This window comes from Acipenser ruthenus, chromosome 28 (assembly GCF_902713425.1).
Source record: "Acipenser ruthenus chromosome 28, fAciRut3.2 maternal haplotype, whole genome shotgun sequence".
Taxonomy (NCBI): Eukaryota; Metazoa; Chordata; class Actinopteri; order Acipenseriformes; family Acipenseridae; genus Acipenser; species Acipenser ruthenus.
In genome coordinates, this window is record NC_081216.1 from 21,216,595 (window position 1) to 21,234,669 (window position 18,075).

Genomic DNA, 18,075 nt, shown 5'->3' on the forward strand with positions numbered 1-18,075 from the left:
GGAACACTGCGCAGAGCTGCTGGGACTGCATACAGCCCATCCACTTACTGTAAATACTGACACCTGGGGATGCCAGAGCCAGGGATTTCAATACAGTCTAGTGTAGAGAACTCAGTGCTGTACTGGGGATCTGAGAGCCAGCTAATTCAATACAGTCTAGTATAGAGAACTCAGTGCTGTACTGGGGATCTGAGAGCCAGCTAATTCAGTACAGTCTAGTGCAGAGAACTCAGTGCTGTACTGGGGATCTGAGAGCCAGCTAATTCAATACAGTCTAGTATAGAGAACTCAGTGCTGTACTGGGGATCTGAGAGCCAGCTAATTCAATACAGTCTAGTATAGAGAACTCAGTGATGTACTGGGGATCTGAGAGTCAGCTAATTCAATACAGTCTAGTATAGAGAACTCAGAGCTGTACTGGGGATCTGAGAGCCAGCTAATTCAATACAGTCTAGTATAGAGAACTCAGTGCTGTACTGGGGATCTGAGAGCCAGCTAATTCAATACAGTCTAGTATAGAGAACTCAGTGCTGTACTGGGGATCTGAGAGTCAGCTAATTCAATACAGTCTAGTACAGAGAACTCAGTGCTGTACTGGAGATCTGAGAGCACACACACTCAGCAGGGAGCTGGAGAGCAGTGAGTCCCTCTCTGTGATCTGGGTTTGTTATATAAGGGTGTTGAATCTGCACATTCCTCCACCCTACATTACCAGGGACACCAATCAAACCCACATCACAGAGCCATCAGGGACACCAATCAAACCTGCATCACAGAGCTACCAGGGACACCAATCAAACCTGCATCACAGAGCCACCAGGGACACCAATCAAACCTGCATCACAGAGCCACCAGGGACACCAATCAAAGCTGCATCACAGAGCCATCAGGGACACCAATCAAACCTGCATCACAGAGCCATCACGGACACCAATCAAAACTGCATCACAGAGCCACGGCTCAGCTAGTCCCTCCTGAGTGATAGATAAGGGATGACAATCGTTCTCACACCTCCAGCAGTGCAAAGACTTCCTCAACCCTAACCCTATAACCTTACCCCTAACCCTCAACGCTCCTCCATCATTCTGCCGTGGTGACTTTAGTTTTCAGTGACATCTTTATTTTCACTTGGACTACATTTATCCTGCCGCCATGACACAACAGACGCAGCAGATATTGGGACAATGTTAATGGGAAGGACAGGGGAGAGGGACAGAAGAGAGGGACAGTGTGATTGGGATAGAAACTGAACTCTGTAAATTGTTTGTACTGCAGCTCTGTAAGTTCTTGGTCTGTCAGAACAATAGCCTGTACCTCGGTAATGGCCTGCCGCAGCCCAGCTGTGGAGCTCGCACACTGCCAGCATTGTTTTCTCAGCCGCAGGACAGTCGGATTCAGAGACAGACAAGGTCCAGCCTGTGCCCCGACCAAGTCAATGCCCTTGTTGTGAGTTCAGAGGATAATACCCCATTCTGGGCAGGTCAGCGCACAAACAAATATTGACAGGAGCCCTGCAAAGGACCTCTGTTCCACTCGCACACTGGCTGTTTGTTCGGCTCTGAAAAGCCCTTGGTTTGTAAAGCCTGGCCCCGGGTCCGAGTGAATGCTACGGCAGTGAGGGAAGCTGCTTGCATTAACACTGCAGTGACTGTGATTCAGCTCTGCTCAGACACACAGGGACTGGTGCATTGGAGCCACACTGCTATCTCTACTGGATATGTTTAAACATTACGGGGACAAGAGAGGTTTTTTTAGATTTGTCTTCCTTGTGGGATATTCTAAGCACTAGAAAGGAGCCACAAACACACACGTGCACACTCACACACTCAAACACACACACACAAACACACACGCACACACTCACACACTCAAACACACACACACAAACACACACGCACACACACACACACACACTCAAACCAAGCTGTTGCTTTTCAGCTGCAGGCTGGCAAGTATTTCTTCCTGAAGGCTCCAGTTTGGATTAGCTGATCCAGTGCAGCTGCTGAGACACTGATAAGCGTAGAGGAGCTGTTTACTGTCGGAGCCACTCCTTCACACTGCTGCATTCCTCCAGCCTGCTCCCAGGACCCTCTCTCGGCATTGGGACAGCACTCTACCTTCCCCAGTCACAGCCAGTCTGCGCTCAGTATCACAATCTGTCAAAGTCATACAGCAGAACAACAAGGAGCCTCAAACTGCAGACATGGGTGCCAGTTCATATTGCAGCTTTCTTCTAAAGTCATTATAAAGCACTCCCTGCTCTCCCTTTGCCCTCTCTCCTCTCCCCTCCCCTCTCCTGCTCTCCTCTCTCACATCTGTGTAGTGTTAGTTCAGGTATGAGCTGGATCGAGTGGGTGCACATTAATCACATGCCCTGACAGCGCCTCGCCTGCACAGCCAGGCAGCATCCACACTGCCATCCCAGGAAAACAACATCCCGGCAAAGCGTGTCTATTATCAGTCCACTTTGTGAAATGAACACAACGAAGTTCGGCACAATGATCTAACCCCTAGACCACACTGCCTCCATCCATCCCAGTCCCTCAGCTCTGACCACTAGACCACACTGCCTCCCTCCATCCCAGTCCCTCAGCTCTGACCCCTAGACCACACTGCCTCCCTCCATCCCAGTCCCTCAGCTCTGACCACTAGACCACACTGCCTCCCTCCATCCCAGTCCCTCAGCTCTGACCCCTAGACCACACTGCCTCCCTCCATCCCAGTCCCTCAGCTCTGACCACTAGACCACACTGCCTCCCTCCATCCCAGTCCCTCAGCTCTGACCACTAGACCACACTGCCTCCCTCCATCCCAGTCCCTCAGCTCTGACCACTAGACCACACTGCCTCCCTCCATCCCAGTCCCTCAGCTCTGACCACTAGACCACACTGCCTCCCTCCATCCCAGTCCCTCAGCTCTGACCCCTAGACCACACTGCCTCCCTCCATCCCAGTCCCTCAGCTCTGACCACTAGACCACACTGCCTCCCTCCATCCCAGTCCCTCAGCTCTAACCACTAGACCACACTGCCTCCCTCCATCCCAGTCCCTCAGCTCTGACCACTACACCACACTGCCTCCCTCCATCCCAGTCCCTCAGCTCTGACCACTAGACCACACTGCCTCCCTCCATCCCAGTCCCTCAGCTCTGACCACTACACCACACTGCCTCCCTCCATCCCAGTCCCTCAGCTCTGACCACTACACCACACTGCCTCCCTCCATCCCAGTCCCTCAGCTCTGACCACTACACCACACTGCCTCCCTCCCTCTTAGTCCCTCAGCTCTGACCACTACACCACACTGCCTCCCTCCCTCTTAGTCCCTCAGCTCTGACCACTAGACCACACTGCCTCCCTCCCTCCCAGTCCCTCAGCTCTGACCACTAGACCACACTGCCTCCCTCCCTCTCAGTCCCTCAGCTCTGACCACTAGACCACACTGCCTCCCTCCCTCCTAGTCCCTCAGCTCTGACCACTAGACAAAACTGCCTCCCTCTCAGTCACTCAGCTCTAACCCCTAGACCACACTGCGTCCCTCCATCCCAGTTGCTCAGCTCTCAGTCTATATTTTTGAGACACAGCCCCCCACACTTCCTCTACAGCCCAACACTGCCTCTACACCTTCACACTGCCTCTACACACCCCACACTGCCTCTACACCCCCACACTGCCTCTACACCCCCCACACTGCCTCTACACTCCCCACACTTCCTCTACACCCCCACACTGCCTCTACACCCCACACTGCCTCTACACCCCCACACTTCCTCTACACCCCCCACACTGCCTCTACACCCCCACACTTCCTCTACACCCCCCACACTGCCTCTACACCCCCACACTGTCTCTACACCCCCACACTGCCTCTACACCCCCACACTTCCTCTACACCCCCACACTGCCTCTACACCCCCACACTGCCTCTACACCCCCCACACTGCATCTACACCTCCATACTGCCTCTACACCCCCACACTGCCTCTACACCCCCCACACTGCCTCTACACCCCCACACTGCCTCTACACCCCCCACACTTCCTCTACACCCCCCACACTGCATCTACACCCCCACACTGCCTCTACACCTCCATACTGCCTCTACACTCCCACACTGCCTCTACACCCCCACACTGTCTCTACACCCCCACACTGTCTCTACACCTCCATACTGCCTCTACACCCCCCACACTTCCTCTACACCCCCAAACTGCCTCTACACCCCCCACAGTGCCTCTACACCCCCAAACTGCCTCTACACCCCCCACAGTGCCTCTACACCCCCACACTGCCTCTACACCCCCACACTGCCTCTACACCTCCATACTGCCTCTACACCCCCACAGTGCCTCTACACCCCCCACAGTGCCTCTATGCCCCCACAGTGCCTCTACGCCCCCCACACTTCCTCTACACCCCCCACTGCCTCTACACCTCCATAATGCCTCTACACCCCCCACAGTGCCTCTACACCCCCCACAGTGCCTCTACACCCCCCACAGTGCCTCTACGCCCCCACACTGCCTCTACACCTCCATACTCCTTCTACACCCCCACAGTGCCTCTACACCCCCCACAGTGCCTCTACGCCCCCACACTGCCTCTACACTCCCACACTGCCTCTACACCTCCACACTGCCTCTACACCCCCACAGTGCCTCTACAGCCCCCACAGTGCCTCTACACCCCCCACACTGCCTCTACACCCCCACACTGCCTCTACACCCCCCACACTGCCTCTACACCCCCCACACTGCCTCTACACCCCCACACTGCCTCTACACCCCCACACTGCCTCTACACCCCAACACTGCCTCTACACCCCCACACTGCCTCTACACCCCCCACAGTGCCTCTACGCCCCCACACTGCCTCTACACCCCCACACTGCCTCTACACCCTGCCCCTCCTGTACTCTGGTGTGGCTGCCTTGTGCACAGCCAGCTGAGTGAATGCTGCTCCACAGTACCGCATGTAATTCCTTCTAATTAATCTCACACCAGAGCTCAAGTGGAAGGAATGACAGCGAGGAACGCAAACAGAACAGCAGGAGCTGATTTACTGCACTGGCAGGCACTGTGCTCTCAGCACACTGCCAAAACTGGCCTTCCCTTTAAGAGGAGAGAGCCTGTACACCAGAGGTCAGGGGCAGGCAGAAAATAACCTGCAGTTAAATGGATGTGTTCCTGCAGGAGAGCTTCACAGAAATCAATTTTATAACTAACTCCAGCATTACCTCATTGTGACCCTGGCTGTGCATTGAGAGTGTGTATTATAACTGGGCTGTGCATTGAGAGTGTGTATTGACAGTGTGTATTATAACTGGGCTGTGCACTGAGAGTGTGTATTGAGAGTGTGTATTATAACTGGGCTGTGCATTGAGAGTGTGTACTGAGAGTGTGTATTATAACTGGGCTGTGCATTGAGAGTGTGTACTGAGAGTGTGTACTGAGAGTGTGTATTATAATTGGGCTGTGCACTGAGAGTGTGTATTGAGAGTGTGTATTATAACTGGGCTGTGCATTGAGAGTGTGTATTGACAGTGTGTATTATAATTGGGCTGTGCATTGAGAGTGTGTATTGACAGTGTGTATTATAATTGGGCTGTGCACTGAGAGTGTGTACTGAGAGTGTGTATTATAACTGGGCTGTGCACTGAGAGTGTGTATTGAGAGTGTGTATTATAACTGGGCTGTGCATTGAGAGTGTGTATTGACAGTGTGTATTATAACTGGGCTGTGCATTGAGGGTGTGTATTGAGAGTGTGTATTGACAGTGTGTATTGACTGTGTGTATTTACTGTGGTGTGTGTCTTTGTGTAAACGCTGCTGGTTAATCATTGTCCACAGAGTCAGACTCGACTGCAACTGGGCAAAGTCCACAGCAACCATCACACTGTAAACAGTACCCACAATCCACTGCTGCAGCGCATTCCGGGCAGAACAAACAAACACTGAAGCTCCGCCTCCCATTGTCCAACTTCAATGAAGCTCCGCCTCCCACCTTCCAGAAATATAATATGCAAAAAACACAGTGACAGCAAATAATCCACATGACAACTCAAAGGAGCAGTTCAGTCTCTAAGCCTCAAACCTGCCCTGCCCTGCACTGGAGGGAGCACCCTTTCTCTTAGGGGGGAGAGTGAGGGAGCAGTTCAGTCTCTAAGCCTCAAACCTGCCCTGCCCTGCACTGGAGGGAGCACCCTTTCTCTTAGGGGGGTGAGTGAGGGAGCAGTTCAGTCTCCAAGCCTCAAGCCTGCTTGCAATTCTGACACCCCCAAGAAATCGCAACAAGGAATGTCCAAACCAAGTTTCATCACAATCAGATGAGTGTAAGTCGGATATTCAGACATACGAGTGCATGACCTGTACCCAGCATTGCCGGGGTAACCAATACAACAACAGCAGAAATTACAAGATTATAAACATGGGAACCTGGGGATGAAACACTAAAACCTACACATACTGTACACACAGACACACACACACACACATACTGTACACACAGACACACATACACACATACTGTACACACAGACACACACACAGACACACACACATACTGTACACACAGACACACACACAGACACACACACACATACTGTACACACAGACACACACACACATACTGTACACACAGACACACACACACATATATATATATATATATACTGTACACACAGACTGACAAATAACCCATATAAAAATAATTTAGTCCATCGCACAGCATTGTACTGGAGCTTGCTGTAGTATTCACTGTACTGGAGCTTGCTGTAGGATTCACTGTACTGGAGCTTGCTGTAGTATTCACTGTACTGGAGCTTGCTGTAGGATTCACTGTACTGGAGCTTGCTGTAGTATTCACAACAGTATATTCTTGGTAACTGGAAAGTAGTAAAGTATTTGTATGTTGACAGACAGACAGACAGACAGACAGACAGGTACCTGTTCTCAGCCACAACATGGTCCTTCCTGTTACCAGCACTCTCCGTGACACACCAGTGGAATCAGACCCCTGTCTTTCTCTCAGGAATCAGACCCCTGTCTTTCTCTCAGGAATCAGACCCCTGTCTTTCTCTCAGGAATCAGACCCCTGTCTTTCTCTCAGGAATCAGACCCCTCTCTTTCTCTCAGGAATCAGACCCCTGTCTTTCTCTCTGTCTCGCTCCCTCTCTCCGTCCTCACATGTTCTCCCACGGTACTTCAGAGCTTCTCTCTTTGTTTCCTACACAGTGATTCCAGCCGGTTCCTCTCAGCAGTGTGTATGTGCAGTGCTGTGTGTCTCTGTGTGTCTCTGCAAGTCAGGGGCAGGCAGGTGTGTGTGTGGGGGGGTGGGGGTTGCTATTTAAGGATTTGGGAGGTGAGCAGGGATTAAGAGGGGTGTCATGAGGTCTGGTTGTACCAGGACTCCGATAGCCTGCTCTGTCTCCGGCTCTCCCCGACCCAGCACTGCCGTCACCGCGGCCCGCTAAGAAGATTAGCCACCCGAGAGAGAGAGAGAGACATAGAAAGCCATCGCTGAACTGACAAGAGAGCAGAGGAGAGGGTGCGGGAGCGCTGAGACACCAAGCACGGCAGAGTGACCGAGACACGAGACCGTCTCCTACCCTCCCAGTCTCTCAGCTCTAACCCCTACACCACACGGCCTCCCTCCCAGTCCCTCAGCTCTAACCCCTAGACCACACTGCCTCCCTCCCAGTCCCTCAGCTCTAACCCCTAGACCACACTGCCTCCGTCCCAGTCCCTCAGCTCTAACCCCTAGACCACACTGCCTCCCTCCCAGTCCCTCAGCTCTAACCCCTAGACCACACTGCCTCCCTCCCAGTCTCTCAGCTCTAACCCCTACACCACACGGCCTCCCTCCCAGTCCCTCAGCTCTAACCCCTAGACCACACTGCCTCCCTCCCAGTCCCTCAGCTCTAACCCCTAGACCACACTGCCTCCGTCCCAGTCCCTCAGTTCTAACCACTAGACCACACTGCCTCCCTCCCAGTCCCTCAGCACTAACCACTAGACCACACTGCTGCCTCTTGCTCTACCTCCCACTCACACACTCCTGTACACTCACACACTCAAACTCACACACCCACACTTTCCTGCACACTCACACTCTCCTGCACACTCTCACACTCCCGTACACTCACACTCTCACACTCTCCTGCATACTCACACTCACACACTCCTGCATACTCACACTCTCACACTTACACACTCCTGCACACTCTCACCCTCACACACTCCTGCATACTCACACTCACACTCTCACACACTCCTGCATACTCACACTCTCACACTCCTGCACACACACACTCACACTCTCACACTCTCCTGCCACTCACACTCACATTCCTGCACACTCACACACTCCTGCATACTCACACTCACACTCACACTCTCACACACTCCTGCACACTCTCACCCTCACACACTCCTGCATACTCACTCTCACACACTCCTGCATACTCACTCTCACACACTCCTGCATACTCACACTCACTCACACATCACTCACACTCGCACATTTGCATTCCTATATTTGTGGAGACTTCTCATTGACTCTCACTAGATTTTTATTTACTATTTCTAACACCAGTCAGACAGAACTCCACTCACGGTGAAAGTCGACAACAAATTAAATATTTTGGCACTTTTTTTAAGGCATATTTAGTTCTTAAAAGTGTTTTACAAAGTGGGGACGTCCCCACAACGTTCTTTTTTCAGGAGTTACTATCTTTGTGGGGACATTTTCTCAAATGTTGTCCGCACATTGATAGCAATAGCTGTCCACACACACACACACACACACACACACACACACACACACACACACTCCTGCACTGTTATCTTGCTGATTACATACATTAATGAGAAGTTTGTTTAATGTGTTTTTATGGTTTTCTGTTGTGTATATTTAGTGTTAATAAACAGCCCGTTTTGCAGCGCCGCACTTCCCTGTCGCGTTGCTTCAGGGGGGTCAGTGTGCAAAAGGATTTGTGGGCTATTATTAAAAAAAAAAAACAGGCGGATAATTCTAATTGAAACGAAACCAATAATTATTATACTGTACAGTATAATAATAATAATAATAATAATAATAATAATAATAATAAACAGTGTTCCAAAATATTTAACATCTACAACTCAGAATTCATAATTAAGTCGTCGAGTTCGCATTCGTTTAATTTGTTAAGTGCGGGACTCTGTCTCTCTCCACGCCTGGGTAATGTCACAGTAATAGCCGATGAAAATGATACGATAGTTCCCTGAGCTCGGCCGGGGCGGGAAGGGGCCTGGGTTTAGCTTCAAACTTTGAGCGTGTCTTCCAGCACTGGCACAAATTCAGTTAAATACCCCGAGGCCTCAGAACACAATCACAGTAACCTTCGACCGGCAATATCCAAAGCATAACTGTCAATACACCGTTTGTTTAGGTATGAATACGGACCCAACACGCTTCCCACACCTACGAGCTTACTGGTTTACACCGTGAAGACGCGTCATCTTTGTATTACTGTGAAGATTGTTCTCAAACATTAAAAAGGGGTTTGCATGTATTGCAGTAGATTGTGTATGTTTATTTGTGTATTTAATGAATGCCTTGTTTATATAAACCCATAATAGGTTAACCCAGATAATTAATCATCTGAATTAATCAAGAAAAAGGATTCTGTAGAAACCTCCAAAGACCTACAGAACGCGGAGAGGAATCCTCTCTCCGTTCAGTAACGTCAGACTGGGTCTGTGCAACTGCTGACCCACAACAGCACCGCACAATAGTACAGCACTGTCCTGGAGAGCCACAATCCAGCAGGTTTTTATAGGTTAAAAAAAATACTACTTACCTCGTCAAAATAAAACAGTTCCAATTCTAGAAACAGATGATTAAGGGTTTACCTGTCAAAGCTGTTGGATTGTTGCAGTCAGTACAAAAGCCAATGTGATGTTTAAAAATGATTTATGAACAGCGGGTTTCTTCAGTTTAATCGTTTAGAAGGGACTGGCTGACAGCTCTGTGCTTGACTCTCTGTTCTAATCAGAGAGTTCATGATATTCTTCTTAGAAGCCCTGGTGAACAGTTTAATTCTATTCACTTTCTGTGTTTATCGAGATCTCAGTATTTTGCTCCAGAATCGATGCATGTAAACCAGTGGTTACTTAACTAGACCCTTAATTGAACTGATAACCTGCTTAATTAGACCTTTTTAATTGGTTTCAGCTCTTGAAGAGTTGCAGGGTTCAAGTGACTTATAAAATGTTATAGCTTGAAACAATCTCTGTTTGTTGAAATGTCCACTTACACCCGAAGAAGACACGTATGTCTTGACTAGAAATATAATCTAATAAACACGGTCACAACTTGAAAATATATTATTTGAAAACCAAATCCACTTCTTAACATATAGTTAAGAGGTCTGGTTTTATTACGGAATATGTAAACATAGATATTACAATGTAACACGCTTTCGAAATTCTAATCCTGTAACTAGTGTTAATAACAACGAATAGGTTGTTTATGGCAATCCTATAACGGCTCTTAAATGTTTCAGCAGCAATATATAGAAACTGTCTCGGGAGAAATCTCTCATCTAAAACTAAACAAAGAGATCTTTCCATTTCTAGAGAAACCCTACAGCATTATTGGAACATGCCCCCGATTTTCTGTATGAAACTAGATTTATTTCTAGAAAATTCAATAGGAGTGTTCGTAATGTTACTGCACCCAACCCTACCAGAAAGGTCAGCAGCAATCTCAAAGTGTCAAAATGCCGAACTGCTATTGATGGGAAGTGAACTCGAGTGTTTTTTAAATGTCTCTTCGCTCTCCCTCTCGGGGTCGCGTTGCTGTAACCTCGTCCCTATGCGTTACTATAAAGTATGAATCGCTTTTCAAAGGAATGTATAAACACCGTGGAACCGAGTACAGAGAGACAGGTGAGATAGTTTAGGAAGGAGAATTCAAATAAACACGAGTCAGGCGTACACTGAGACTCGACCGCAATAACTTCTGTACAATCAGGGCTACGTTTCGACCAGAAGTCTTTCTCAATGTCTGAGCGTTCTCTCTGCATGTTGATTGTTAAACTAACGTTTATTATCATTAGGATTCTTAGAATTATTAGTAGTATTGTTCTATTACACTGGACTTTTTCAATCGAAACATTTCGGTGTATTCCTTCTATAGAATTACAATCAGTCTCCTCTTTTAAAGCACGGTTTCACACTAAGACAGGCAGACTCGCGAAACATATTCAGTGTTAAACATCACAGCGAAACACATTTAAGGATGCATTTTAACACAATAGAAACCTTTTTATAGTACGGATCATAAAGGGAGACGCGTGTAGCAGTGTGCAATGATGCACCCACTGTGCATGTTTTTAAACAGTAACGATATAAACACAAAGTGACACCCAATAAAGTGAAAATCCAGACAGAGCACAGTCAGGTGCAATTAATAATAATAATAATAATAATAATAATAATAATAATAATAATAATAATAATAATAATAATAATAATAATAATAATATATTTTTTAAAATAACTACCTTCAAAGAATCTCTGCAAAGCTTCTGTTTCATCGACCACGTCCATTCTAGCGGCTCCACTCCAGCAAATCCATGTAAAACTCTGAACCGAACCGAACCCGAACTCTACAAACGACTCACACACATCGCCGTTCCGGGAATCACCAGTCCCCCTTCTCTCTTCCTTTGGTATGTGTAGCTTTCTGTCCTTACAGATGTGCCTCTTTCACAATATGAAAGTGTCTCGCAGTGATTTTTCTTCGTTTCTCCCCTCTTGTGGTGAAAGTTTCACCCCCGGGAGTGTTTATCGGCTGAGTCAATGCCCCCCTCTCTCTCTCTCTCTCTCTCTCTCTCTCTCTCTCTCTCTCTCTCTCTCTCTCTCTCTCAGAACAAAAATAACACACAATCCCTGAAAGTTCAACGATTCAACGTCCTTGTTTTTCAGACAGAAGACGGTAAAATAAAGGTAACGAATTATTATTTTATTTCTGGGGACACCGCTGTCTGCCCGCTCAGTTCTGTAAAATCTCTAAACTGAAGTAGCGCTCTCTCTCTCTCTCTCACGCACTCTCTTTCTCAGAGCGAGTTGCGGAGGCTACGTCACTCTAGTATCGAGACCCGTGTACAATTAAATTAAACGTGACATTGATATTAACGACTCCTTTAGTAAAATTGAAGTAAAACTATGACACTATACGCGGCGTGATTTTGATGAATCAGAGTTATACATTGATATCCTTCATATAAATTGATACATTATTTCTAATAACAGAGTAATCACAAATAAAATGCGAATGCAAATGCAGTGTGTGTGTGCATGCGTGCGTGTGTGTGTTTTTCAGTGTGTCTGTGTTTGTCAGTGTGCGTGTGCCTGTGTGTGTATGTGTTTGTCAGTGTGTGTGCATGCGTTCGTGTGTGTGTTTGTCAGTGTGTGTGCGTGTGCCCGTGTGTGTGTGTGTGTGTTTGTCAGTGTGTGTGTGCGTGTGCCCGTGTGTGTGTGTGTGTTTGTCAGTGTGCGTGTGCCCGTGTGTGTGTGTGTGTGTGTGTGTTTGTGTTTGTCAGTGTGTGTGAATGCGTGCGTGTGTGTGTTTGTCAGTGTGTGCGTGTGCCCGTGTGTGTGTTTAACGTCAGTGTGCGTGTGCCTGTGTGTGTGTGTGTGTTTGTCAGTGTGTGTGTGTGTGTGTGTTTGTGTTTGTCAGTGTGTGTGAATGCGTGCGTGTGTGTTTGTCAGTGTGTGTGCATGCGTGCGTGTGTGTGTTTGTCAGTGTGTGCGTGTGTCGGTGTGTGTGCGTGTGCCTGTGTGTGTGTGTGTTTGTCAGTGTGTGTGTGTGTGCGTGTGTGTTTGTGTTTGTCAGTGTGTGCATGCGTGTGTGTGTGTGTGTGTTTGTCAGTGTGTGTGTGTGTGTGCGTGTGTTTGTGTTTGTCAGTGTGTGTGAATGCGTGCGTGTGTCCGTGTGTGTGCGTGTGCCTGTGTGTGTGTGTGTTTGTCAGTGTGTGTGTGCGTGCGTGTGTGTCGGTGTGTGTGTGTGTGTGTGCGTGTGTGTTTGTGTTTGTCAGTGTGTGCATGCGTGTGTGTGTGTTTGTCAGTGTGTGTGTGCGTGCGTGTGTGTCGGTGTGTGTGTGTGCGTGTGTTTGTGTTTGTCAGTGTGTGTTCATGCGTGCGTGTTTGTGTTTGTCAGTGTGTGCATGCGTGTGTGTTTGTGTTTGTCAGTGTGTGTGTGCGTGCGTGTGTGTCGGTGTGTGTGTGTGCGTGTGTGTGTTTGTGTTTGTCAGTGTGTGTTCATGCGTGCGTGTGCGTGTTTGTCAGTGTGTGTGTGTGTGTTTGTCAGTGTGCGTGTGCCCGTGTGTGTGTGTTTGTCAGTGTGCGTGTGCCTGTGTGTGTGCGTGCGTGTGTGTGTTTGTCAGTGTGTGTGCATGTGTGTGTGTGTGTGTTTGTCAGTGTGCGTGTGCCCGTGTGTGTGTATGTGTGTGTTTCTCAGTGTGTGCGTGTGTGTAGGTGTGTGTCGGTGTGTGTGTGTGTGTGCGTGTGTTACTGTTCAGTATGGATTCTATTGCATCAAAAATGAAGAGCTGCACCGTGTCTGCTTGGGGTTTTCCAGCACTGCAGTAGACAGCGTGCATCATTATCACTGCATGCTCGCTTAGAATAGTTCAGCATTTGAAAAAATGATTCATACAACTTTATTATTATTATTATTATTATTATTATTATTATTATTATTATTATTATTATTATTATTATTATTATGTATTTATTTTGCAATAGTGATTTTTTTTTATCTAAAGGGTTATTTCTGAGAATAGAACCTTTTTGTAACATTCGGATCAGTCATTTAAAAATAGCTTTGCCCGTCCTTGCTGGGCCTCCTGTGCAGTGTGTTTACTGTGGGGTGCCGTGTCCCGTTGCGTGGGTGTCCATGCCTGCATAGACCCCACGTCACTGCGATTCCCGCTCGCCCCCCTGGTACCACCCCGCGCTGTCCCCGGCTCTCCTCTCGCTTCATCTCGTCTGTCCACCTCGCCGGTGTGGAGATGAGTAACCAGGCACGCCTTCTATGCAAACACGGTGTTAGTTATTACCTTATTCCTTATGCATGTATTATTCCTGAATTGTAATTTGAATGATGTTGAGTAATCATGTGACCGTGCTTAAGCGCTGAGAATGGGGTGTTTATTTATTTATTTACAGTGTGTTATATCCCCATCCCCCCCCCCCCCCCGTTTATAAACAGACAATGCTGATTTTCTTGTTCAACGGCTCAGGCTCCCAGCTGTAGAGTCACACATTCCTGCGCTCTGTTCCCCAAACAAACCCCTCGTTCTTCACAGCTTGGGGACACAGCGGAGATTGTTTCCCTCCCAGCTCTCACAGACTGAGGGCAGGGCTGCATGAGAACGCTGCTTGTGCACTGCACCGCTGCAGATTATACTGGAGTGAGGATTATACTGGGGTAGAGGCTGGAGATTATACTGGAGTGAGGATTATACTGGGGTAGAGGCTGGAGATTATACTGGAGTGAGGATTATACTGGGATAGAAGATGGAGATCATACTGGAGTCAGGATTATACTGGGGTAGAGGCTGGAGATTATACTGGAGTGAGGATTATACTGGGGTAGAAACTGGAGATTATACTGGAGTGAGGATTATACTGGGATAGAAGATGGAGATCATACTGGAGTCAGGATTATACTGGGGTAGAGGCTGGAGATTATACTGGAGTGAGGATTATACTGGGGTAGAAACTGGAGATTATACTGGAGTGAGGATTATGCTGGGGTAGAGGCTGGAGATCATACTGGAGTCAGGATTATACTGGGGTAGAAATTGGAGATTATACTGGAGTGAGGATTATACTGGGATAGAAGATGGAGATTATACTGGAGTGAGGATTATACTGGGGTAGAAGATGGAGATTATACTGGAGTGAGGATTATACTGGGATAGAAGATGGAGATTATACTGGAGTGAGGATTATACTGGGGTAGAAAATGGAGATTATACTGGAGTGAGGATTATACTGGGATAGAAGATGGATATTATACTGTAAAGGATGCTGGAATACAGATTATAGTGGAACAATGAAAGTGCACTGCAAGCACAGCGGCACTCGCATAGCGCATTTCACTCTTCATCTGTTTTTCACACAGCTTTACGTTCACCTGTATCCCTTTTTGCAGCCACACTGCAACCCAGCCGCTGCTGGTTCATTAACTCGCGGTCCACTATGCAGTGTGCTCACTGGCCCGTTACTGTGATTCCAGAACAGAACCCCCCTCTCTCTCTCTGCTACAGGACTACAGCAGTGATGTCATACCTGGGAGGTGTGTGTGTGAGCGAGTGGGAGAGGAGCAGAGTGGTGATGTCATACCAGAGACAGCTCAGCCTGTCACCGTGGCAACGATCCAAACCGAGGCTTTACCTCTCAGCCATTCACCTGCTTTGGAACGATACCAGCATTGCCCCCCACCCCGTGCTTTATAACCGTCAGGAGAAACAACACTGGCATCTATTTATAGAACAAGGCTTCACTCTGTTTGTTTTAGCGGAGCAATCACCTCTGTGCTTGTAAAGGTGAGGGACTGACAGGAGACTGAATCCCAGCTATCAAAACACAATCTCAACATCACAGTCAACACCCAGGACACAGGCAGACCGGTCTATCACAGTCAACACCCAGGACACAGGCAGACCAGTCTATCACAGCACAGTCAACACCCAGGACACAGGCAGACCGGTCTATCACAGCACAGTCAACACCCAGGACACAGGCAGACCAGTCTATCACAGTCAACACCCAGGACACAGGCAGACCAGTCTATCACAGTCAACACCCAGGACACAGGCAGACCGGTCTATCACAGTCAACACCCAGGACACAGGCAGACCGGTCTATCACAGTCAACACCCAGGACACAGGCCGACCGGTCTATCACAGTCAACACCCAGGACACAGGCCGACCGGTCTATCACAGTCAACACCCAGGACACAGGCAGACCGGTCTATCACAGTCAACACCCAGGACACAGGCAGACCGGTCTATCACAGCACAGTCAACACCCAGGACACAGGCAGACCGGTCTATCACAGCACAGTCAACACCCAGGACACAGGCAGACCGGTCTATCACAGTTAAACACCCAGGACACAGGCAGACCGGTCTATCACAGTCAACACCCAGGACACAGGCAGACCGGTCTATCACAGTCAACACCCAGGACACAGGCCGACCGGTCTATCACAGCACAGTCAACACCCAGGACACAGGCAGACCGGTCTATCACAGCACAGTCAACACCCAGGACACAGGCCGACTGGTCTATCACAGTCAACACCCAGGACACAGGCAGACCGGTCTATCACAGTCAACACCCAGGACACAGGCAGACCGGTCTATCACAGTCAAACACCCAGGACACAGGCAGACCGGTCTATCACAGTCAAACACCCAGGACACAGGCAGACCGGTCTATCACAGTCAAACACCCAGGACACAGGCAGACCGGTCTATCACAGCACAGTCAACACCCAGGACACAGGCAGACCGGTCTATCACAGCACAGTCAACACCCAGGACACAGGCAGACCGGTCTATCACAGTCAAACACCCAGGACACAGGCAGACCGGTCTATCACAGCACAGTCAACACCCAGGACACAGGCAGACCGGTCTGCTATCACACAAAGCTTTAGTGCAAGTGACTGCACAGTGGTGGAAGTGTTGTGTCTCAGTAGTTTAAACAAACAGCTCACGGGGCACTGTGTGACCCCCTGGGGAACGGGACAGTCTCTCCTGCTGTAGAATGAAACAAACCAAGCGGCGCAGCAAGAGAGAGGGAGTGAGGGAGGGAGGGAGGGGAGGAGAGGTGTGCTCTCTTATCAGTGCCTTTGGAAAGGTGTGGCTGAGTAAACACCGCACTGCCTCATTCTTATTGAATCCGGGTCCTGTGTGCATCTCGGTGGCACCAGCGAGCTGGATTACACAGAGTTACCCATGTGACCGGAGCAGCCACATTTGAACCCAGGCCTCCAGAGAAAAGGTGAAAGGCAGAAAGGAGAGGCTGGTGACTCCGCCCATACGAGACAGCCTCTGGATGTTCTCACTGTGATTGAATGAAGCTGTTACAGGGAGGGTTTCAGGCTCCTCTCTCCCAATTCAATCATCGTTAATCATTAGCCCTGCTTGAAGGGGACAACTCGTTAAAAGGGCCTGGTCGCAGTTCTCTATGAAGGACACATTACCGTGGCACGTTGAAACCGTGCACTGTGCTGCTCACCTTCCTCCCTCTCTGAGCTGGGACAGGCTGCCCTCTGCTGGAGACTGCTGGCATGACAAGAGAGCCGAAGCAGCCAGTGATTCTGCGTGGTTCTGCCTAGCTGTGACGCTCCACAATTGAATTCAGGTGCTAGAGAGAGGCAGAGAGAGAGAGAGCGAGATACCCCCCTCTCGGCTCCTCTGACCTGGGGGGGGGGGGGGGGGGGAGTGACGAGGCTCACACGGCTGTGTTTGTCAGGGATGTTTATTGAATCACAAACCAGGCATGAGGGGGGCTTCACTACATTCTCATAGCAGGGTGGGGACAAAATAAAACCCTAAATATTAGTCAGTCCTGCAGATCAGTTATAGTTGAAGAACTAATCTCTCTCTCTCTCTCTCTCTCTCTATACTGTGTATTTATATATATGTACATAGTAATCCTATATTATTTTATTTCTTTTTTGTACAACAATATTATTACAAACAGTTTCTTACATACATACATGATAGTGCCTCCTCCTCTCCCCTTCCCTTCCCTCCCCTCCCCCGCGAAGTCCCACCCCTCCCCTTCCCCAAGCAGTCCCTCCCCTCCCCACCCCCTAGCAATCCCTCCCCTCCACCGCAAATTCCCAGCCCTCCCCTCCCCTCCCATCCCACGCGAAGTCCCACCCCTCCCCTTCCCCAAGCAGTCCCTCCCCTCCCATCCCCCGCAAATTCCCAGCCCTCCCCTCCCCTCCCCTCCCCTCCCATTCCACGCGAAGTCCCACCCCTCCCCTTCCCCAAGCAGTCCC

The 18,075-nt window shown here is 49.1% G+C and overlaps 1 protein-coding gene across 2 annotated transcripts in view; it reads right to left on the bottom strand.

Annotated features, from left to right (window-relative positions):
* The window catches only part of myrf (myelin regulatory factor), a 39,515-nt gene extending 27,437 nt beyond the window's left edge, over positions 1–12,078 (bottom strand). For both annotated transcript variants that reach the window (XM_034058028.3, XM_034058027.3), the window contains exon 1: positions 11,547–12,078. In XM_034058028.3, the coding sequence (XP_033913919.3) occupies positions 11,547–11,592 (46 nt within the window). In that variant the 5' untranslated portion in view covers positions 11,593–12,078. The remainder of the gene's footprint in view (positions 1–11,546) is intronic.
* Between the last annotated feature and the right edge of the window lie 5,997 nt (positions 12,079–18,075).